At 35.3% G+C, this 24,306-nt stretch overlaps 1 protein-coding gene across 1 annotated transcript; it reads right to left on the bottom strand.

Moving 5' to 3' along the window:
- Window positions 1–22,825: 22,825 nt before the first annotated feature.
- Window positions 22,826–23,335, bottom strand: LOC147370606 (large ribosomal subunit protein eL27). The gene has a single exon (XM_086407657.1). The coding sequence runs from the start codon at window positions 23,282–23,284 to the stop codon at window positions 22,874–22,876; it is 411 nt and encodes a 136-aa protein (XP_086263783.1). The 5' UTR covers window positions 23,285–23,335; the 3' UTR covers window positions 22,826–22,873.
- Window positions 23,336–24,306: the final 971 nt, after the last annotated feature.

Genomic DNA, 24,306 nt, shown 5'->3' with positions numbered 1-24,306 from the left:
TCCATGTTTCCTAGAGAATGACTTTGCACTTCCTTACTTATTCTAGTTTTTCATAGCCAAGCCATGGGGCTTAATCTTCTGACATTCTTACACTGTATACCCTAAATTACACTCACCAAATCCTTTAGATCTCTACACAAACCCATAAAAGTCCTCAACATGCTATCTCTTTACTCCATTCTTATACACATGCTTTTTCTCCTCTTTAAAACTCTACCCCATTTTTTTCTGGAAAGCTCCAATACATTATGTAAGACCCAGTTCAAATCTAAGGTCCTCTGAAAAATAGTGTCAAATTCCTCAGTAGGGAGGCATTCCCTTTTCTGCTTAAAGTTTTTCATCTATCTCTAAAATATCCTTGATCACACCATGCTACATTTCACTTTATGTCATTTTTTTTTTCCTCTTAGTGGTACTGTCCTATTTTTAGTTTGTATCTACATACAGCAAGTAAGATGGAACTCAGAGTGCTCACTTTGGCAGAAAATATATTAAAATTGAAGAAATACAGAGCCAGAACCCCAAAAAGGGATTTCTTTATCTCACTAAATAACTTTGTTCTGTATGTAATGAAATATCAAAATCCATTTTTATTTCATCTTTCATATTTTTCTATCATCAAAACATTGCATTAATAACATATATTGTTGAACATACATTTCATAGTTAATCATTTGTTCTGCAATGTGAGTTCAATTATCAATAATAGTAACATATTTTATATGATAACATTGATGTTTCTGAATATGTAACTCTATTTCTAACAGATGCATATTACTAAACTGGTTTTCCCACTAAGCAACTTGAACAATTTGGCAATGACATTCCTTTTCTTCTTTCATGTGAAAGATTGTTACAATTTTAATATTTACAGATTATCACCTCTAATATAGGGGAAAACAGAAACAGAAACAAAATAATAGGGAATTCTGATCTTCCAAGAAGAAATAAGATTGTTGTAAGCAATAGTTTTAAAATAGAATAGGCCAAAAGGAATATTCCAACTTTTTATCTGCCTAGTAACATTTGCTTCAAAAATCTTTTCACTGTAAAATCATAAATTAAGTCATTTTCTACCTATTACTTAAACTGCAAAAATATAAAATACAAAATGGAAATCATTTCTTCACTCAGAAGTTACTGCCTTTTTGATATCTTTTAAAACGCACAGTATATAGCAGAGTTATTTGTAAATCCTATTTAAAACATCTTTCAGTAATTCCTGATTATTTCTAGAATAAGTTAGCATTTCACTGTGAATGTAAAGATGAATAAAACAATAATTACTCAGGGCATACTATGTGTTAGGCTTGATGAGAAGTGTGAAACACAGAGCTCAGTGGAAACTGATGAAGTGCCCTTATTCCTCATGTGAGGCTGGATGTGAATGAGGGCAACAGATATCAATAAACACAAGCCAGCAGTCACATAGATGTAAATCTCAGAAGGTTAAGTACAGTGAAGGAAATCGGCATGGATCTGAGAAGATGGGTTTGGCATATGCAAATCTAATTAGATTTGCTAACTAAGAGAAGTAAGTAAGGTCGCTCAGTCGTGCCCAACTCTTTGTGACCCCATGGACTGTAGCCTACCAGGCTCCTCTGTCCATGGGATTCTCCAGGCAAGCATACTGGAGTGGGTTGCCATTTCCTTCTCCAAACTAAGAGAAGTCCACACCAAAAAGATGAGTTTCAAATCAATAACCCCGGAAGACATAAAGTGAAGGTAATGTGTTTACTCCAAAAATTTTCAGATTTCAGGAAGAGTAAGCCAAAAACAAAGATCATGGCACCTGGTCCCATGGGAAATAGATGGGGAAACAGTGGAAACAGGGTAGACTTTATTTTCTGGGGCTTGAAAATCACTGCAGATGGTGATTGCAGCCATGAAATTAAAAGACACTTACTCCTTGGAAGGAAAGTTATGACCAACCTAGATAGCATATTGAAAAGCAGAGACATTATTTTGCCAACAAAGGTCCATCTAGTCAAGGCTATGGTTTTTCCAGTAGTCATGTATGGATGTGAAAGTTGGACTGTGAAGAAAGCTGAGTGCTGAAGAATTGATGCTTTTGAACTGTGGTGCTGGAGAAGACTCTTGGGAGTCCCTTGGACTGCAAGGACATCCAACCAGTCCATTCTAAAGGAGATCAGCCCTGGGTGTTCTTTGGAAGGAATGATGCTAAAGCTGAAATTCCAGTACTTTGGCCACCTCATGCGAAGAGTTGACTCATTGGAAAAGACTCTGATGCAGGAAGGGATTGGGGGCAGGAGGAAAAGGGGACGACAGAGGATGAGATGTCTGGATGGCATCACCGACTCAATGGACGTGAGCGTGAGTCTGAGTGAACTCCGGGAGTCGGTGATGGACAGGGAGGCCTGGCGTGCTGCGATTCATGGGGTTGCAAAGAGTCGGACAGGACTGAGCGACTGAACTGAACTGTATGCACATTTAAAGGGAGACATATCTGATGCAATATAAATAAACATATCTTGGCTGAAGACAGTTAAATATTTAATTAATTTATACACAGTCAAATTTTTCTGAAATAGGCAGTTTTTAGGACCAGTTACTGATTTTTTTGACATCACTTTGCAATTTCAGATTGTAATAGAAATAACTTTTTCCTCATTCATCATATAGTTGCAAATGCTTTCTAAGTTTTTTAAAGCTATTTTTCAAAAAGATAATTATGTGCTGAAGCAATCAAATTGTGATAAATGCTTAGGTGGGAAGTGTTCCTATATGGAGAAAGAGAAGTACTAATGGAGCTAGAGTTGAGAATGCTAAAGTGGGAAAGACAGAAGCCATACTGGGGGAAATTTCTGTTTCAGATAATTAACATATGCCAAGAACTACAGAAATTAAACAGCTAGCTTTTATAAATGCAAAAGCTGATATTACCACCTTCCGTCTCTCAACTCCTACACACTAAGTTGGGAGTTGAAAGACATGGAATTGGGAGCTTAAAACAAACACTTCTTCTGGAAATGGTCACCATCAATATAAATCTATTAGTAAATATGGTTCATTGGAGGTCTGCTAACATACTGAGAAAGAGTATAGCGGGGTCCTTATGGAGGAGTTAGGGGGAATAAGTACAAATCTTTCTTGTAGAAAATGCAATCGTTTTTCTAATCACACAGGTATCTCTGGAATAAGGTAGACATATATGATATGAAAATTGATGGTGAACTAAATATTTCCAGAACCCAAAAGAGCTCTTGAAATGCAGGAAAGGACTCATATTCTTTTCAAAAGATTGAACATTTTTATTATCAATCAGGAAATGATTCATAATTTTAATGTCACCGAATAAATTCATCCAAAAAATTGTGTTGGATTTGAAACTTTATGTATCCAGGAGAAGCAAGTATTCATGATTATAAGGCACTATGAAGTCTGTGATGTAGCTTTATCATATTAGCCACAAACAGGTAAGTTATCCCCAGTTGATAGTTGTTGTTTTTGTTTGTTTTGGCCTTATTTTTAATTTGCAGCTATTTTGAACAGAGTTGCCATGAAGCACAAAACTATTTATAAACATCATACTGATTGATCACAGTGTAACACATTTATGGATCAATCTAGATCAAAAACTAAGGAAGTAGAAAATGGAATTATTTTGAAAATTATATCCATAGGAAGACAATACTAAGACTGGAAATGCTGAATTGCTACAACTCCCCCAAAATTAATTTTTTTTTTCTTGTGTGCTCAATTGCTTTAGTTGTGTTCAACTCTTTGTGACCCTATGGACTGTAGCCCACCAGGCTTCTCTGTCCATGGGATTCTCCAGACAATTATACTGGAGTGGATTGCCATGCCCACCTCCAGGGGATCTTTCCAACCCAGGGACTGAATCCACATCTCTTAAGTCTCCTGCAGTGCAAGCAGGTTTCTTTTCTTTTCTTTTTTTTTACCGCTAGAGCCACTGAGACCCAAATTTGTCCTTCGTCTTAGACACTAGTAATCTCCATTTTAACTGCTTATTAGTCTCAACCCAAAATGTTAATTCTACTGCCACATGTCCAAAAAGCATCATTTCTACTTTGTTTTTAAGGACTTGAATATTCTTGGAAAATAAAAGACTTGTTTCTGTTTCATTTTATGCTTAATGTTTTACCTGAGAGAAACATAGTGATGCAGTTAAATTCAATCATGGATCAAATACTCCTATAAGAAGTTCAAAGATTATATATTTGGATTTCAAATCTGAATGAAAACTTTTTGAAATGAAAGAAAAGTATTATTTTTATAATATATTCTGATTTAATTACATTTTATAATGCCTTCCATTTTGCTCCATACAAATTTTTTCGTAGAGAATAAATACTCTTTATCTCATTGAGAATAAATTTATTTCATATTCGTTCTATATGGTTATGATAATATGCTACAATTTTAGGAAGATAATTAGTTTTTGCAATTTCTGGTTTCACAGTTTTTCCATGTAAAATCACAGTGGTTTAACTTCTACTTTTAAAAATATTAAATTTATCAGTTTGGAAATAAGTTTATGCACTGTGTTTAATATTTGGAGTGACTTACTTTTGCTTTATTTCAGCCATATACAAATGTCATTAAACACAAGTGTCATTTTGCACTTCTCTCTTAAAAACTTGGTCCCGTCTCTATGACTTCAGCAGGTATTTAATAAGAATTCATAAAGAACATGCAAGGGAACAAACTTTCAAAAAAACATGAATTCATGATGATATGGCTGGCCTATTGAAGGGTAAAATTATGCTGAGATTTAACAATGCAGTTAACATAAAGAGAAGTATTTATTTATGTAAGTCAAAGGAGAAAATTTTGTGTTGGAAGACACAGTCCAATATTGTTGATGATGATGAAAATAGTGTTTTAAGTATTCAGTATGCAGGGCATGCATGATGACTCATTAGGCAGAGAAAATTATTACTGACCATTAAAGAATTAGCTTTCAGACAAATGGAAAAGTTGATTACTGCACCTCTGAGTGGCTGATTCCTAAAATTATATAATTAATGAATGTATGAAATATTTAATTTCATACATAAATATCTGTGAAGAAAAATTAATTGTTTCATACAATATAAGTAATTCATTTTACATGCAGGATCAAATATTAAATCTGAAATCATAAAATAGTTTTTCATATTATTTGTTCATGCCAATTTTGTAGCAAAGTTATTAACACTTCTATATTTTCAGAAATTATTTAAGTGGAAAATTTTGTAATATAGATGATACTGCTAATATAATTAAAACCAAACAGTTTTGTGTATATTAACTGTACGATAAAAATGTTTTTGAGGTCCACAGGCTCAGAGAGTTTGGATTAGGTATCCTAAATTTTTATTGTAGAATTATTTTACAAGAAAGATAGTGAAACAAGCTGGTTAGATTTAGCTACCTTGTATTAGGTAATAGCCAAATTTCTAAATATTTTATAAGATAAATTCGGTAAGCCACATATATTTTATCCATTGTGTACCATAGCATACAATATAAAACAATACTTATCAGAATGCGAGACCTTCAGTCTTAAAAATTATAACAAACACATCTGAGCTTAAGTTATCATGTAATACTTTCTTATATTTTACAGCAAAGTCTAAGATTTGGATTTTGTCATAGCATTTCTACTAACACAAGTTCCATACTTTCAAAATTATGCTGAAATGTTGAAACTATTATCAGTTATCAAAGTTCAAATTAATTTAAAAAATTAAAATGACAAGTCCATTCTTTAAAATATAAATAAAAATTCTTATCTCATAGAGGGAATTTTAATTAAATAGCTTGAAGTGATGCTTAAGAATATATATAATAATCTATCCATCTATCTATAGATACCTCTGTCTATATACATATACTACTGCTGCTGCTGCTAAGTTGCATCAGTCGTGTCCGACTCTGTGCGATCCCACAGACAGCAGTCCACCAGGCTCTGCCATCCCTGGGATTCTCCAAGCAAGAACCCTGGAGTGGGTTGCCATTTCCTTCTCCAATATATATATATATATATACACATATATATATGTGTATATATAGTATCTATTAAAATACATACAGTATATACATACTATACATACACGAAATATATAAAATATATATGTAGCTGTATTGTATACTATATTTAGATATGTTATATATATGTGTGTGTGTTTATATAATAATATTAGTAATAATACTTATTATGGTTATTGTAATTCTTTTCTTGCCATTGCAATGTCAAAAGTTCTACCTGGCTAAGAGGTTCCTATTTCCCCATCAGATCATTTTGAGATAATTGGGTCTTTCCTGAGTCTTATTCTCATTAGATCAGCCTGTGGATCCTAACTGATTAAGCTGCAAATCCTTCTGCAAACTGATGACTGAATGAATGTGTGCAGTCTGATTCTATCCCATTATGTTACCTTGCAAATTTAACCACTTTCTATGCACTCATTAATTATGAGCAGTTATAGTATAAAACAATGGAGTCCATGGAAGCAGTATAGATTATGATCATTGTTTATGCACTGTATAAAACAAAACAAACAAAAACCTAAAGAACTTCTCTAACAAGCTTAATCAAATGTTAAATCATGGAAGAATTCTCAACTAGAGCATGTTGGCAATACAAATGAATCTGAAACTCAAAATTCTGGCCAAAAAAAAGCTGTCACTAACATTCTATTTGCTTTTCAATGGATAGAGCAAATCTTAATGGGTCAGTGTTCTTACTAATATGTGATAATGGGGAGAGAGGGATTGAATGATCATTAGGAAGTGAGAGACATTCTCTATGCAAAATATTAGATATAGAATGAAGTCAAAATGATATGTTAACTTACACTCAGTGAAAACAAGGAAAAATAACTTCCTTTCAAAAATTCTGGAAAGTTGACTTTTTTTGGAAATCTTTGTCTGTTTGTCATTCTTAAAGTCCATAGGGATTCCCCAGGCAGAAATACTAGAAAGGATTGCTATGCCCTCCTCCATGGGATCTTCCCTACCCAGGGATCAAAGCCAGGTCTATTAAATTGCAGACAGATTCTTTACCATCTGAGCCTCCAGAAAAGTCTATACATACACACACACATACACACACAAAGGATAATAAAAGGGAAGAGTTACTCCCTAGCTGACTTAATTTTCTGAATGTAACATAGTGAGAAAACAATAATATATACACTGAGGTTTTTATTCCTAAATAAAAAGTAAAAATTTTGATGTGAATATAAAAATTTCTTATTTGATGTGATAGGTCTTATTTGATGTGAATATAAAAATAGAATCCATCTTTCTTAAAAAGGTGATTGTCTATGACATAGACAAATGTTCGAAACTAACCATTGCACAAATTGGTGGATAATAACTATTTATCTATCATATAAACACTATTTTTCATAATTTGAAAGAATGTACTACAACAAAAAGAAAGAACAAAAGATTCAAGACACAGTAATGTTTATTTTGGACAGGTATTCCAGATTTAAATGTTAGCAGAGATTACTTTTTTCTTTGGTAAATATCCTATTTTTAAAAACTGGCTGGTCATCATACTTTGAATGGTGTACTACCAGGCCAGATGCGAGAGTTGGACTGTGAAGAAAGCTGAGCACCGAAGAATTGATGCTTTTGAACTGTGTGGTGTTGGAGAAGAATCTTGAGAGTCCCTTGCACTGCAAGGAAATGCAATCAGTCCATTCTAAAGGAGATCAGCCCTGGGTATTCTTTGGAAGAAATGATGCTAAAGCTGCAATTCCAGTACTTTGGCCACCTCATGCAAAGAGTTGACTCATTGGAAAAGACTCTGATGCAGGGAGGGATTGGGGGCAGGAGGAAAAGTGGACGACAGAGGATGAGATGGCTGGATGGCATCCCCGACTTGATGGACATGAGTTTGAGTGAACTCCGGGAGTTGGTGGTGGACAGGGAGGCCTGGCGTGCTGCGATTCATGGGGTCGCAAGGAGTCAGACATGACCGAGTGACTGAACTGAACGGAACTGAACTGAGAGATTACTTTTTTCTTTGGTAAATATGCTATTTTTTAAAACTGGCTGGTCATTATACATTGAATGGTATACTTACAGACTATATATGCTTTCTCAGAGCGGATGGCTTTGGACTGATTTTTGAGAAGGAATTACCATTCCCTTTTGTGAGTTTTAAGTAATCGGAATAACGCTTAGAACGATCAAAAGAATATGAATACAAACAAAGCTGACTATAGTGTAAGATGCTCATAGCCAAAGATTCAGTGGTGAAATTCCATACTTATTTCCATCAAACATCAGATTTATCATAGGCTATATTCAAGAAAGCAAATTATAGAGATTTTTATATATTATATACATAATTTCTTGACCAAAGTTGCCTCTACTAATTTTAACCTTTTATTTCTCTTTCTTCTGTTCATAGGATTATTGTAGAATGAAGTTCTATGTCATTCTGTATTAAAGATAAAAATGAATAAGAAAAGAAAAAGAAAGAAGGAGGAGAAGAGGGGAGGAGAAAGAAAAAGGGAGAGACAACAAAGGAAAATGGAAAAGCAATGTTTCTTCATCACAATATATTACATTACTCTGAAAAGTGAAAGTGAAGTTGCTCAGTCCTGTCCAACTCTTTGCGACCCTATGGACTGTAGCCCACCATTCTCCTCTGTCCATGGGATTTTCCGGACAAGAATACTGAAGTGGGTCGCTGTGTCCTTCTCCAGGGGATCTTCCCAACCCAGGGATCGAGCCCAGATCTGCCGTATTGCAGGCAGACTTCACTCTCTGAGCCACCAGAGAATACTCTTATTTTACTTAATAAACTCTTTTGCTTGCTTGCTACATAATGCAATATCAATTTTTGGATAAATGCATCAAACAAAATGTCCTAAGATGGCAATAGTTAAATGACACTATGTTGTGCACTTGACATGAACATAATATCATATGTCCACTATCATACTTCAATTTACCAAAAAAGAATGGTGCCAGGGAAATATACCAGAAGTCCACATCAAGCAGCCCCCTTTTAAGTACCCCTCAAGACTGAATTGCATATTCAACTTGAGGGAAAAACCCTAAATAATTCCAAAGAATTATTGTGCTTACTCTATAAATTTCTGTTTTAATACAATGCTCAGCAGAATGTATTTCTTTCCCTGTGTTCACATATCATATTGACTGTAACATCTAATGAGGTGGGGGTAGGGTTTTCCTCAACTGCTAACTTTTCACAAAACTTTCTAATGATCAGGCAGAATAGCATTTCCCACTTATTTAAAACTTTTTAATGATCATTTTTTCCCCAATGCTTAGCAAAGCAGCTGTTTTTCCCTCAGACTGAGGTTTATGCCAAGTTTAAAATGTTAATGTTTTTAAGCCATGTGCTCAAGAATTAAGTATCTCCAATTTCCAAACTGGAAGATCTTGGCAGCTTTCACTCACTAAATAAACTCAGTTAGAAAGAGACTTCTAACATAGAAGGAAGAAAAGGAATCCCAGGCACTTCTCTTTGTCAACTTTGTGACCTTCCTAAATGGCCAACAGTATTAAGGTTCCTTTTAATGATCTACAATTACTGGAATATGATTTTAGTGGTTGGCCTAGGTGGTTAGTTTTTAAATTAACAAAATTAGATTACTGAGCAGGATAAAAAGAATAGGATAATTATAACTAAGACTGTGTAATACCAAGATACTTGATATTATAAAAGCAAATGGTTTTAAATAAGTTCAGGTTCTTAATTTTGATAAATTTGTGTAAACCATAAGATGGTCTTTCAAATTTAAAGATTACTGTAAAATTTTATTTGTTCTAGGGAATAAAATTCCCCAGGCTCTGTGAAAGTTATATCTAACATTTGTTTTGTCTTCAAGTCTTTTTTAATAACTACATTTTAAAATTTACTTTTTTTTGGCATACATCTCTGTGAATTATAAATGTGTAGATTCATGTAACCATCTAGAACAATAAGCATATATAACAGTTCCCTCACCCCCCAAAACCTCCTTTGTGTTATACCTTTAAAATAATATTTCGCTATCTCTGTTGCTGCTGCTGCTGCTGCTGCTAAGTCACTTCAGTCGTGTCCGACTCTGTGTGACCCCGTAGATGACAGCCCACCAGGCTCCTCTGTCCCTGGGATCCTCCAGGAAAGAATACTGGAGAGGATTGCCATTTCTTTCACTATATCTAAAATCATACAAAGAAGGATAATTTTATCGTTTTGAGAATACCATATGTGTGTTAGTCACTCAGTCATGTCCGACTCAGTGAACCCATGAACTGTAGCTTGCCAGGCTCCTCTATCCATGAATTTCTCCAGGCAAGAATACTGGAACGAGTGGCCATTCCCTTCTCCAGGCCATCTTCCTGACCCAGGGATCAAACCCAGGTCTCCTGCATTGCAGGCAGATTCTTTACCTTCTGAGCCACCAGGGAAGCCTGAGAATACCATATAATGTCATAGAATATATAACTTTATATCACTGGCTTCTTTCATTCAGTATATCTTGAAGGTGAATTCAAGTTGCTACATTTATAAATAACTTATTTTTTTTGATGAATATTATTCCACTGTATGGATTTACCAGAGATTATCACTTGTTGAAAAACGTTTGAGTTCTTTCTAGGTTTTGGTGATTGTGAATAAATTTGCTATAAAGATCTAAGGGCAGGTTTTCCTGTTTGTATACATTTACATTTCTCTAGAGCAAATAACAGAAGTGGAAATATGTCACACAGTTAAGGGAAAAAAAAAAAAGCTACTGGGTAATCCCAAGAACAGAATGAAAATGTCAGAAAAATAGCTGAGAAAAACTGGGAATAAAATTACCTACATCAGAGGGTTCTAGTGAAGAATTACAACATTTGAGATGTCATAGCCCCTGATGTGGTTCTGAAAAAATCTTTGTTTCCACTGACACATGACAAATGCAAAATACCACTGTTAACAAAAGCTCTTAAAATCAATTATTCCCTAATTCTCCCTGGTCTAAAAAAAATCAAAATGTCTCTAAATAAAATTTTAAAATATTGATATTACTGATATATTCAGTGGTCACTATGTGTATTTTTAACTTTTTATTGTGTTCAGGTAAATGAGGGCTTCTGGTGATCACTATTCTTAGATTGTTAAAGGTTGTTTAGATACAAAATGTGAGATTCTATGTTATATAAATTTGATATTTATCAATGTGAATTTTGGCAAATAAATAATATTAGATATCTATTTTTGAAAGCAGTACAGCCATTTTTATTAGTAAAATTTACATTTAGCGTTTTTTTCCTGTTGTAATTTAGTGGAGTTCTAACATTCTTACATATATTTCACATCTTTCCTTCTGTCTCAACAAAGGCAAAGTGTTATCCTGGTACATTTTCTAACAATGTCCTTGTATATATAATGAGTCTGGAAAATCTTTGTTGGTGTGTGTTCATTTTACAAATGGAGAGTTTTTCATTATAACTTCTCTTTTGAAATAAATGTTACCAGTGTTTTGAATGATTGTGAGAAACTTGGCCCCAGGGCTGTTGAGGTCAACAATAGCACTGAATGAAGTGTCTGGTTGGAAAGAGAAACCAATCCTGGCTCACTTTGCATCAGCATCCTTTGAGAAGGCTTTCTCACCACTAACATTTGCATGATAAATTTATGGACTCTGGCTCTACCAGCTTGATTGAACACATTGCATTTTGCTAAGAACAGCATGTCAACTAGCACAGTCAGCATCCATATACATCTGGGAAAACTGCAACTGTTAGAATTGTGCCATGGGACTGAAGACAAGAAAAGCTTTGTCAGCTGTCAGTTAGACATTTTGCTCACTATCTATTGATGGATGAAAATGTTGCTAATCTTCAATGTGGTGTTTCATATATTACTCTTTGGATTCTGACAGCTCCAGAGGTAAAGAGAGAGGTCAAGTAAAGGCACAGGAACAAGAGAAATACCCAGCCTTAGTCCTAATACTTCAGGAGATGAGGAACAAAAGAAAACTACAAGCACAAAAAGTGGGTCTGAGAAAGCAGCTGGAGGTTGCTTGGCAGAGAGTAATGCTACAGGGCAATGATTCACTTTAGAAAATATCATTAGTTCCTCTGTCACGTGCAAAAAGCAGGCAAGATATTATGTAATAATGCATTTCTTGCATTATCTGAAATAGCTGCATAATGTCAACCAGTTCTGAAGACTGCAGGGGTTTGTCTACAGACCATTCTGCTTGAGAGTTAATTTTATTATATTATCTGCATAATTTAAGAAGAATTTTTAAAAATGATTAAAGTACCTATTTGACCTTTCAATTTAATTTTGCATGGTATAAATCGCATTGAAACTAGGTTTTTAAAATCTGAGGTCAATGGTCGCAATGAATAGAAATAAGAATATAAATTTTGGATCTTCCTTCATAGTTCAGCGGGTAAAGAATCTGCCTGAAAGACAGGTGACCGGGTTCGATTCTTGGATCAGGAAGATCCCCTGGAGAAGGAAATGTCAACTCACTCCAGTATTCTTGCCTGGAGAATCCCATGGACAGAGGAGCCTGACAGGCTACAGTCCATGGGGTCGCAAGAGTTGGACATGATTTAGCAACTAAACCACCACCACAAAAACAAATTAAAGAAAAATAAAATGAGAACATCAGGAAAGCCTTTTTTTTTTTTAATCTACTCCAGAAAGGGATCAGTTATCTTGCTAGGAATAAACAGGGATATAGTCTTACTGCAGCATTGGATAAGTAATTTTAAATGGGTATAGGAAGGTTTGATATAATACAACAAAATTTGTTCTTGGACATCTGAAAGTAGCTGACAAAGGAAATTAGTACACTTTACGTCTTTAGTACCAATCATCAGCTATACTACCTTTTAATGAAACAGGACATGAGGATGGGAATAAGGTTCAGGAATGTGTAGAGACTGAGATGTAGTAGGACTAAGAAATCATGATGCTCAGTGCTGACATGGAATTTCAAGTTCAGGTGAAATTCAAGGTTGTAGTTTTGTCAGAAATTCTAGATGTAAGTTTGGTTATAAATAAAATAAGAATTTTGAATCTAAGACATTGTTCTTTTAAATAGGCATCACAGATTACTTGCTTTGTATAACTCTTCATGGTGTAGAATGACAACAAATTGACACGTGTATGTGTTTCCCCCATGTGCTCATGAATGCTTTTGAAAGAAATTTATCCTCTAATTCTTAGACTAGCTTGCTTATGTTTTTATTCTCCTAGAATAAAGGTATCATTTAAACCTGTTGAAATATCACCCACTGCAGATTCATTAAAAACTAAAAATAATAATTGTAAACTTAGAGGGACATACCACACCAAGTTCTCAAGGTCAGCATTAGAATACGCTTGCGTGTTCAGTCGTTTCAGTTGTGTCTGACTCTTTGCAACCCTATGGACTGTAGCCCACCAGGCTCCTCTGTCCATGGGATTCTCCAGGCAAGAATACTGGAGTGGGTTTCCATGTCCTCCTCCAAGGGATCTTCCCAACCCAGGGATCGAACTCATATCTCTCATTTCTCCTTTTTTACCACTAGCATCACCTCAGAAGCATTAGGGTATAGTGCTATTGAAATCATGGCCAAAAAAGAGAAAAGGAAATTGTTAGAAAGCCAAGCCACTGAGTACATTAATGGAGTATAATCAAGAGTTGATACTTGGAGGAAAAAAAAAAAAAAAGTAAAATGTACATAGTACTGAAGACAAAGCAGAAAGAAAAGGAAGGCTTCTGGCCCGAGTATCCAGATATCAAACTGCATGAGAAGAGCAGAGACATCCTTCAGACAGAATCCAAAGGTGAATTATGTGATACTTCTTACCAGGACATGTATTTTTTACAGGCCTATCTGCCCATCCCAAGGTTTTGTCTTGCTATATGTTGAAGTAAATAGATTGCTTGTTTGGAGACTTGAATGTGATCCATGCCTTCATAGGGAAAGCATATTTGTATAATATTAGAGATCTTTTTCTACTGTTTCATAAAGGAAGTGCCTAGTAACCAAAATATTTTTCCAAACTCATAAAATAAAGTAATTGTGAAGCATTACAGGTGAATTGTATACTCGAGGAAAGGAAATAACAGTAAACATTAAAGCTTTTAAAAATTTTTATTCTACTTCTCTCTGTCCATTCCTCATTTGCCACCCCCCTTCTCTTTTTCTTCCTCTTTCTTTTAAATTCATAACTCAATTTAACCTTCCTTCAAGGTATATGGTCTCTCAGACTCACTACTTTTGGAGTGATTTGTTGGTGGTTCCTGTTCTGTTATGGGAGTAACCCTGCTTTTAAAGCCTTCCAGGAATAGGATGCAAAAAAGAAAGAAGTTGTTTCTAATTTAGTTACAGTAGTGTAAGCCTTCAAGGCTCACATAAACTCCAGCTCAGTATACTGTGGTAGCAAACCATACAGAAGTTTGAAAGGAAAGCCCTCACTGGCAGTAAGAACAGTTTCATGGAATACCTCTTGAGATATATAGTTAATCAAAAATAGTAGGCATCATATGTTTTTCTTAGCAATTATCATTATTCCAGCATATGTCAAGGCTGTATATTGTCACTATGCTTATTTGACTTATACACGGAGTACATCGTGTGAAATGCCAGGTTGGATGAAGCACAAGCTGGAATCAAGATTGCCAGGATAAATATCAATAATCTCAGATATGCAGATGACACCACCCATATGGCAGAAAGCAAAGAGGAACTAAAGAGCCTCTTGATGAAAGGAAAAGAGGAGAGTGAAAAAGCTGGCTTAAAACTCCACATTCCAAAAACTAAGATCATGGCATCCAGTCCCATCACTTCATGGCAAATAGATGTGGAAACAATGGAAACAGTGAGAGACTATTTTCCTGGGCTTCAAAATCACTGCAGAAGATGACTGCAGCCATAAAATTAAAAGACTCCTGTTTCTTGGAAAAAAAGCTATGATCAACCTAGACAGCATATTGAAAAGCAGAGAAATTACTTTGTCAGCAAAGGTCCATTTAGTCAAAGTTATGGTTTTTCCAGTAGTCATGTATGGATGTGAGAGTTGGACCAAAAAGAAAGCTGAGGGGATGACAGAGGATGAGATGGTTGGACGGCATCACTGACTCAGTGGACCTGGGTTTGAGCAAGCTCTGGGAGTTGGTGATGGACAGGGAAGCCTGGCATGCTGCAGTCTATGGGGTTGCAAAGAGTTGGACATGACTGAGCGATTGAACTGAACTGAATAGATGTTAGCTCTTGAGTCATACAGATATTAATGAGCACAAAATTACAGGTAACACCTGTTGTTGGCAAAAGGGTTAGAATCAGGATCTAGGTTCCCAAGTCCATTCTCTTAACCTCTGTGCTCCACTGCCTAACTGTCATTTAATAGTGAATGTCTCAGATTGTTCTCAAATTGTTTTAATATGTTCTATGAATATTTTTAATATGCTTAATATGTTTAATATTTTCTCATTGTTTTAATATGTATTAACACTTTAAATCTTCATAGAACCTAGGAAATAGGGCCTATTATTCTTCCCATTTTGTAGATAAGCAAACTAAGATACTTATCCAATATGCAATAGATATGGATTATAAATGAAGAGAGTTTAGCTCCAGAGTCTTAATAACCTTAATTTGTAGGAAGCTAGTAGTTAAGAGTGGAATTTAATTCTTGAATAAATGAAAACATATCTAAGAGGTAATTGGCATGGATAAAGTCATGCAGTTCCTGTCTTTAAGGAGTCAGAGTCTAGTAAAAACAACAATTATAGAGAATATTTGGAAAGTGTTCAATGAGAAAAATCAGTCTTGAAAGTTATATACACTCTACAAGGGATTTTCGAGCATAGAATTTTGTTAGAATTTTGCAGCTGGGAAAATATCTTGGCCAACTTGTGCCCTTTTAAATTTAAAAATAAAGTATTGTGTCTCAAATGTCTTTAATTCTATTCTAAAATTCTTTGGTTTAAGCAAAATAAAAAAGAAAACTTCTAAGTATTAGTAACTTTTGACACAAGTGCTTTACAAATTGAAAACTTTGGATTATTACTTATTTAAAAGGAAGGTGAAGGAAAACGTGAATTTTTAAATTAATATTTAGAAAGTTTGTTACTTTTATATTTATTCTATGGCTATTTTTACTTAAAATTTTTCATATAAATATTTAAGTCTTCACAGTTTAAGAAATAATTTTGACAGCTGACTGTAACTTCACAAATCTAGTTTTAATCGACTAAAAAAATTTCCTTAAAATCAAATGCATATTTGAAATTATTATCTTTCCTTGTTAAAAATGAATAAAATGCAAACAAATCCAGAATCACAAACAGACAATTTTCAATGAAACTTGCTGTTGGAAGCTGTCATTGTTGACTTAACCTCAATGTTTTAGGGCTGAAAAGCACTGAAGACTTAACCAGATTCAGGCTACTGATGTATTAGTCCATACAATGGTAATCAGTTGGAACTTGTATATCTGATAAAGACCTCCTCACTGAGTGATACAAATTCCAATGATTTCCAACGTCATTACAGCTTCCTAGGTGGCACTAGTGATAAAGGAACCTGCCTGCCAATGCAGGAGACATGAGACTTGGGTTCCATCCCTGGGTTGGGAAGATGCCCCTGGGGGAGAGCATGGCAACTCACTCCAGTATTCTTGCCTGGAGAATTCCGTGGACAGAGGGGCCTGGCGGGCTACAGTCCATGTGGTGGCAAAGAGTTTGACACGAGTGAAGTGACTTAGCACACAAGGCACACATTACTTATTCCTCTGAGGACATTATTTAAGTGAAAGATACCATTTCTGCATAAAGGACTTGCTTCCTAAAGGACGTAGCTAAATTAATTACATGTATTTCTGATTAGTGGGGTTTAATGACGGTATATATTTACGCATTTACTATCTTATAATGTTTACACAATCTCCTTAGTAAACATAATGTTTCTGAGAACCAATGATAAAAAGCTAATAAACATTTAAGGTCTTTGCTATTCTAGGTGAGTTGGATATATTACTTCTAATCTCCAAACAATCAAGCTCAGTGAGAAACCTGAGAAGCAGAGAGTAAAGTAGCCAGAGTCACTGGAGTTTTAATCCAACTGTCTGTGATTTTTAAGCCTGTACATGACATCTTATTGCTCCTTATAAAGGGAGATCTAATTTGCTCATCTCTGGTTTCAACTGAAGTTATTAGAAAATAGATTAATTCCATAAAGTTGATTTTCATATTTCATAAAAATGTGAGCATATTAAGATGGAGAGAATTTAAACACACACATATTCACCTTTCAGGTTTAATTCAGTTCCAGAAAAAAACTGCAAATTTTATCAAATATATTTATGCTCCCACTTTGGAATAAAAAACTATAAAAAGGTATACTAAATATTATAATAAAGTTGCATGAGTCCTAAAATATCTCTATATAAAGAGAAATTGATTGCTCAAACTAAAATTGAAAGCTAAAAGGATATTGACATGTGAGTTGTTCTGATGCTGGTATACTGATGTATTAAGCTATATTTTAATAAGTTCTGAATATTAATAAAATACCAAAATTTTTAGTCCTGCCTTTACCAAAAATTATGTGATTAGACAAGTCATTTAATTTCCCCGGACCTCAAGTTCAGTACCTATAAAATGAAGCACTAGATTTGAAGCCCATTTTTATCTTGAAAATCTCTGATTTCATTAGAATACTCCTAGAGAGTGAAGTTCGTCTAGTCAAGGCTATGGTTTTTCCTGTGGTCATGTATGGAGGTGAGAGTTGGACTGTGAAGAAGGCTGCGCACTGAAGAATTGATGCTTTTGAACTGTGGTGTTGGAGAAGACTCTTGAGAGTCCCTTGGACTGCAAGGAGATCCAACCAGTCCATTCTGAAGGAGATCAGCCCTGGGATTTCTTTGGAAGGAATGATGCTAAAGCTGCAACTCCAGTACTTTGGCCACCTCATGCGAAGAGTTGACTCATTGGAAAAGACTGTGATGCTGGGAGGGATTGAGGGCAGGAGGAGAAGGGGATGACAGAGGATGAGATGGCTGGATGGCATCACTGACTCGATGGACATGAGTCTGGGTGAACTCCGGGAGTTGGTGATGGACAGGGAGGCCTGGCGTGCTGCGATTCATGGGGTTGCAAAGAGTTGGACACAACTGAGCGACTGAACTGAACTGAACTGAGAGAGTGAAGTTATTTAGAAAATGTATACACGTTGATTTCTGATTCCTCTGGCTTTCCTAAACCCAGCTTGTGCAGCTGGAAGTTCTCAGTTCATGTATTGCTGAAGCCTAGCTTGAAGAATTTTGAGCATTACCTTGCTAGCATGTGAAATGAGTGCAACTGTGAGGTAGTTTGAACATTCACTGGCATTACATGAAATACATGCTGCATGAAGATAATATATATAAAGTTTAAAATCGTATGCCAGTGAAACAAATTTCATCTAGCACCTTAATATTCCTAAAGATTTTTTTTGTTTGTTTTAATTCCAACACTTTCTTTATATGGAACACTAAACTTGAGAACATTCTGAATTGAAAGGAAGATTTGCCTTTAGCATTCCAGTTTTTAGGCATTGTGAAAACTGTCTACTTAACCTCTTTTTCCCAGACCTATAGCATTGTCTCTATAAATTTTACCACCAACTTAAGTGATAAGACAGAAAAATGGCGGGGAAGGATGGAGGGAAGGAGGAGGAAGTGGAGGGAGAGGAGAGGGAGAGAGGAGAAAATGATACTAAGATACAGAGGAGAAACAGAGGGAATATTTGTCTTCCTAAGTTTGCATAAGACATGTATATCTATAGATACATATTTTTTCCACTAAGTATTCACCCTGTCACCTCAAGGCTGTGGTAAATTACTGATAGTCATAATTTTTAACCTTCATCGTGTCAGTAAATTTGGTCTATATTCTGTCTTAAATATTGAAAGTCTGACTGCTTTGACCAATGGAATAGTGTAGAAACTATGCTGTGCCAGTTTCTGGTTCCAGGTCTTCTGACTGGCATCTTTCATTTTCTGTCTCTCAGAGTACTTCCTTTTAGGACTCAGCCTCTATTACTATGAGCTCTCCGTATAGATTAGAGTAAGTTTCTATAGCTGAGTTTCTATATCATCTTTCTCCTTCTTCCTCTGCTCCCCCTCCATCTCCTTTTCTCCTCTTTCTTCTACATTTAAATTGGCTGTATGTGATTATTTTTCAGCTGTAATTGAATCTATATATATGTATGCCCCAGACTATTAGTTTCTGTACACTTTAAGAAACTACCTAATAAATGGAAAGCCCTTGGGATTTGGAATCCTTTTGATCTGGGGCTTGATGTTGTCTTGTCATTTATTATCTTTAAGCAGTTGTCAGTTCCATAACATTTACCCAAATCAGTTTTATTTTTTTACATTTGCTAAAAATTTCATCAGTAATTTACACTGAGGATTAGATAAATGAAATTTACGTGTTGATAATAATATCCCTTGCAAAACTGAGGTGAAATTAAAGAATCTATTTAAATGTCCCAGTATCAGAGAGTGAATAATGGTAACTTCTGTTACTCCTATTGTTTTTGTTAATAAAATATTTTCTACATGTGAGTAATGGTTAAAAATGGGACAAGAAGGTAACATCTTTCAAGATTTATTTTTATGGTGGTATTTCTTGTTTTAGAATGAACGGTAATATATATTAGTGAATCAGACATAAATAATTGAATATAAATAACAAATAGAATGGTAGATTTATTTGGATCTGCTGTTCAGAAGGTCTGCTGTTTAGAGTGGATTTCCTGAGGCTACTCCAAGCATAATGGTGTTACATGAGTTTCCTGGAACAGATCATGAAATGAGCGATAGAAAGTAGAAGCTTTGTTGTGGAGTACTCTTACAATATACATCAATAAAGAAATGAGAAATTAGATTGAGAGGGAGAAGAAGACAAATACCATGATGACAATGGGGGATTCAGCTGACTCTATGAGGAGCTCTGGAGTTTGGATAGGGCTTCATCATTGTTCCAAACTGAGGCACAGAAGTTAGACATTTGTACCCCCTCTCCATCATTGGCCAGCAGCTCACCTCAGGCTGTGTTCTAGCAAGGACACCCTCTGAGCTATTAGTTTCCTATGGCTGAAGGCAGTTCCCAGTTGAGTGATACAGCTGTGAATGGTCTCAGCCCTCCTATTGCCGTACAGTGGGATAATGGTTGCCCAGGAAGTATTATGTAGTAAATGTGGACACTTTCACAATATCCACTATGATACCCTGGATCCAAACTACTTTTATGAGACTTATAAGGATTAGCAATTTCTTTCTAAAAGTTTGCAAAAATTATAAAATAAATATCTTTGATAACACTTACGAAAATGCTTAAAATCAAAATTAGGAAACATAATCTGTTCCTTATACAATTACAACTGTATTTGAAGTGGCCAGAAATGTAATACAGATCTCTAAAAGATTTTTTTTTTCTCAAACAAGGGCCCCAGTGATGTACTACATTGTAATTAACACTGAAATTCTGGGAATTACTTTGTCATTTCCAGGCATTATGGTTCCAAAGCTGGGAAGTGAACACTGTACATGAAATGATTGATTTCCCATGGATTCCAATGGGCTGAAGTTCCTTCATTATGCAAATTAATAAAATTCAAACTATACAAAACATATATTAGTCATTGATGATTAATTCATCCACATCTAGGTACTGAGAGTCTGGGCTACTTAAGCCACACAGATTTTTTAACCTTTTCCATTTAATATTTTGTGTATATATTCTCCTTCATAGTTATAATTCAAGACTGGTAAAAAGTGTAAGGAAATTCTAAAACTATCATATAGTATGAAAATAATTCAGTATTTATGGATAATTTTTGATGTCTTGAATAATTAATTAGAAGGAACTCAAATGGAGATGATGTTATTCTATTTTGGGGGACAGCATAAAATAAACATTTAAAAAGTACTCATATAAAATGATAATTTTTGTAGTTATATAAAATTTAAAAGCCAATAAGTAATAGGAGATTCTACTCTGTAAAAAGTGCTTATCAAACATTTACAATTAATATCTGTGATGGTAAAGGGAAAGAAACACACTTCAGCAATATCTATATATCACAGTTCAAAGTGGCCACCAGCCAAGCATTACTTTGAAATGCCCTGCTGTGATGGTGTACCTGGGGGCCTCCCTTTCTCCTTCAGACTAAGTTTAATATAAAGCAAATCCCACCACAGCTGTCTTCAAACTCTCTAGTAACATGACCCTGTGGGAAGATGATCTTTGATGTTAACCCCCATCAAAATGACAGTTCCCCAAAATGAGAAGTCAATTCCCAGGAAAAACAATAGAAAATGTGTTCGGAGGTGAATAGAATACTGAAGTTTTGAATGTTTAATACTAGTGACCTATTGAACAACATTTTAATTATTTTATGTAACAAATTCATTTTTCAGGATAGCTGTAATTTATGACTGTTAGCATAGTATAACGCTCTCATTCCCTATATTTGTTTCAAGCAACTAGAGTTTTTTCTGCATGTTATTTACACACATAAAACAAACAATCATCCACTCTTTGTGCTTAATACATCATGGACTGAAATGTTTTATGTCTTTGAAGAGGCTATATTTTTATCTACCTCTGTCTATGTCTATATTTTTATCTCAGTGTTTAAATACTAGCAGCTTATGAGATGTGATATTGATACTAACACTTCAATAGGACTGAAGTTTTGGTGGATTTGAGATCAAAAAACAGAACTATGTTAGATTTAGCTCAGAATATAAGCTCATGTAAGGTTGCCTGAATTATATTAAAAATGAGAACTGTAATAAGTGGGTTCAACAAGCAGTTTCCTAGGCTGTTATTTTATCCACTTGGTACATCCCAACTGCCACATAGCAGAAAGGTCTTAATAATCTATTTTAGGAAAATAAAATAGATGATTGAAGAGATTATTAAGATCATTTGATCTAAAAGAAAACATTATTGTCTCAATCCTTTGGTATTTCTAGTATAATCAATGTTCCCCATGACTATTTTAGTTATTATTATTGTTTTTATTTCCTCTTCATTTTTATTTTTTGAATTTCTATATGTGTGTGTTTATATGTGTATGTGTGTGTGTGTATATATATATGTATGTATGTGTATATATATATATATATATATATATATATATCACTTCAGTTCAGTTCAGTTCAGTTACTCAGCCATGTCTGACTCCTTGCTACCCCATGGACCGCAGCACACCAGGCCTCTCTGTCCATTACCAACTCCGGGAGTTTACCCAAACTCATGTCCATTGAGTTGGTGACACCATGCAACCATCTCATCTTCTGTCGTCCCCTTCTCCTCCTGCCTTCAATCTTTCCCAGCATCAGGGTCTTTTCAAATGAGTCAGCTCTTCACATCAGGTGGCCAAAGTATTGGAGTTTCAGCTTCACCTTTGTCCTTCCAGTGAACACTTAGGACTGATCTCCTTTAGAATGGACTGGTTGGATCTTCTTGCAGTCCAAGGGACTCTCAAGAGTCTTCTCCAACACTGCAGTTCAAAAGCATCAATTCTTCGGCACTCAGCTTTCTTTATAGTCCAACTCTCATATCCATATATGACCACTGGGATAACCATAGCCTTGACTAGATGGACCTTTGTTGGCAAGGTAATGTCTCTGCTTTTTAATATGCTGTCTAGGTAGATCATAACTTTCTTTCCAAGGAGTAAGCGTCTTTTAATATCATGGCTGCAATCATCGTGTGCAGTGATTTTGGAGCCCCAAAAAATAAAGTCAGCCCCTGCTTCCACTGTTTCCCCATCTATTTGCCATGAGGTGATGGGACCGGATGCCATGATCTTAGTTTTCTGAATGTTGAACTTTTTTTTTTTTAACTTTTTAAAAATATTTTTATTAACTGAGACAGACCTAAAACCGTAGCTTCTGGAAGAACCATTTGTTCTTGCCCGTCTTGTATCTCTCCTCAAACTTGACCTTTGCCTCTCGTCGGGCCTTGCGTTTGAGAGCAGGGTCTCTGAAGACATCCTTGTTGACAACAGTTTTGTCCAAGGGGATATCCACAGAGTACCTTGTGGGCATGAGGTGATTATAATTATAAACTTTCACAAAAGACTTGATCTTTGACCTCTTGGCAATTTTCTTCTTGCCCATGGCAGCTGTCACTTTGCGGGGATAGCGATCAATTCCAGCAACCAGAGCGTGGCTGTAGGGTCGGTCTGAGGTGCCGTCATCAATGTTCTTCACGATGACCGCTTTGCGTCCGGAGTAGCGACCAGCCAGGACCAGCACCACCTTCCCGGGTTTCATGAACTTGCCCATTTCGGCAGCTACCACTTGGGACTACAGCAGAAAGGAAGAAAGGGCACTTCCGCTAACCTTTCACCCCGGGGAGCGTGATCTCACTTCCTGTCCCGCCTCCTTGGGCTTCTCCCCGCCTCTTCCGTGGCACTTAGATGAATGTTGAACTTTAGGCCAACTTTTTCACTCTCCTCTTTCACTCTCATCAAAAGTCTCTTTAGTTCCTCTCTGCTTTCTGACATAAGGGTGATGTCATCTGCATATCTGAGATTACTGATAATTCTCCTGGCAATCTTGATTCCAACTTGTCATTCATCCAGCCTGGCATTTCACATGAGGTTCACATAGAAGTTAAATAAACAGGGTAACAATATACAGCCTTGATGTACTCCTTTTCCTATTTGGAACCAGTCTGTGGTTCCATGTCTAGTTCTGTATAAATCCAGCTGAATTATCTGAGTGTAAATTATGGATATTACTTAGATAACCTAAAGTAATTAACTGTGTGAAGAGAGAAGCTACTGTGATTAATACAGTTAAGGCTAAATTTTAGAGTCTCAGAAAGTTCTCTTACAAATTTACAAAAACTGAAAATAATTATTTTTTATATAATCACAACATACATTTATTTATATCAAAAGAAAATACTGAACATGACTAAAGTAACTGAGCACACACACATAAAGAAAATATAAATTTATTAAAGTAATCAACATATTCTAAAAACTTTGAAAGAAAATACTGTGTTCTAATCTATCACAACTAGAATTTTAACTGTTTTGTGTATTACCTTTATTATTGAAACACGGCTAATACACATTCCTATATTCTATTCCACAGTAACATATAAAACAGTCTTGTCACTTAAAAAGCAATGTAAATATGGCACAAAGTACATAAGAGTAGGTTTATTTCTGTGTCTGATTTCTGTAATTGTGAGAGCTCTGAGGACAGTATTTTCCTGATAAACACAGACATTAAAAAGTTGACCTTTGCTTTCTTTTACAGATGAAGCCTGTTGTCCATACTTTCTCCTTATACTT

Source organism: Bos grunniens, chromosome 6 (assembly GCF_055505025.1).
Source record: "Bos grunniens cultivar Pamir isolate PY7600 chromosome 6, Bosgru_T2T1.0, whole genome shotgun sequence".
Lineage (NCBI taxonomy): Eukaryota > Metazoa > Chordata > Mammalia > Artiodactyla > Bovidae > Bos > Bos grunniens.
This window is presented reverse-complemented; position numbering and strand designations above follow the sequence as displayed.

Coding starts and splice junctions, on each gene's coding strand:
- LOC147370606 (XM_086407657.1), bottom strand. CDS start 23,284: ATGGGCAAGTTCATGAAACCCGGGAAGGTGGTGCTGGTCCTGGCTGGT.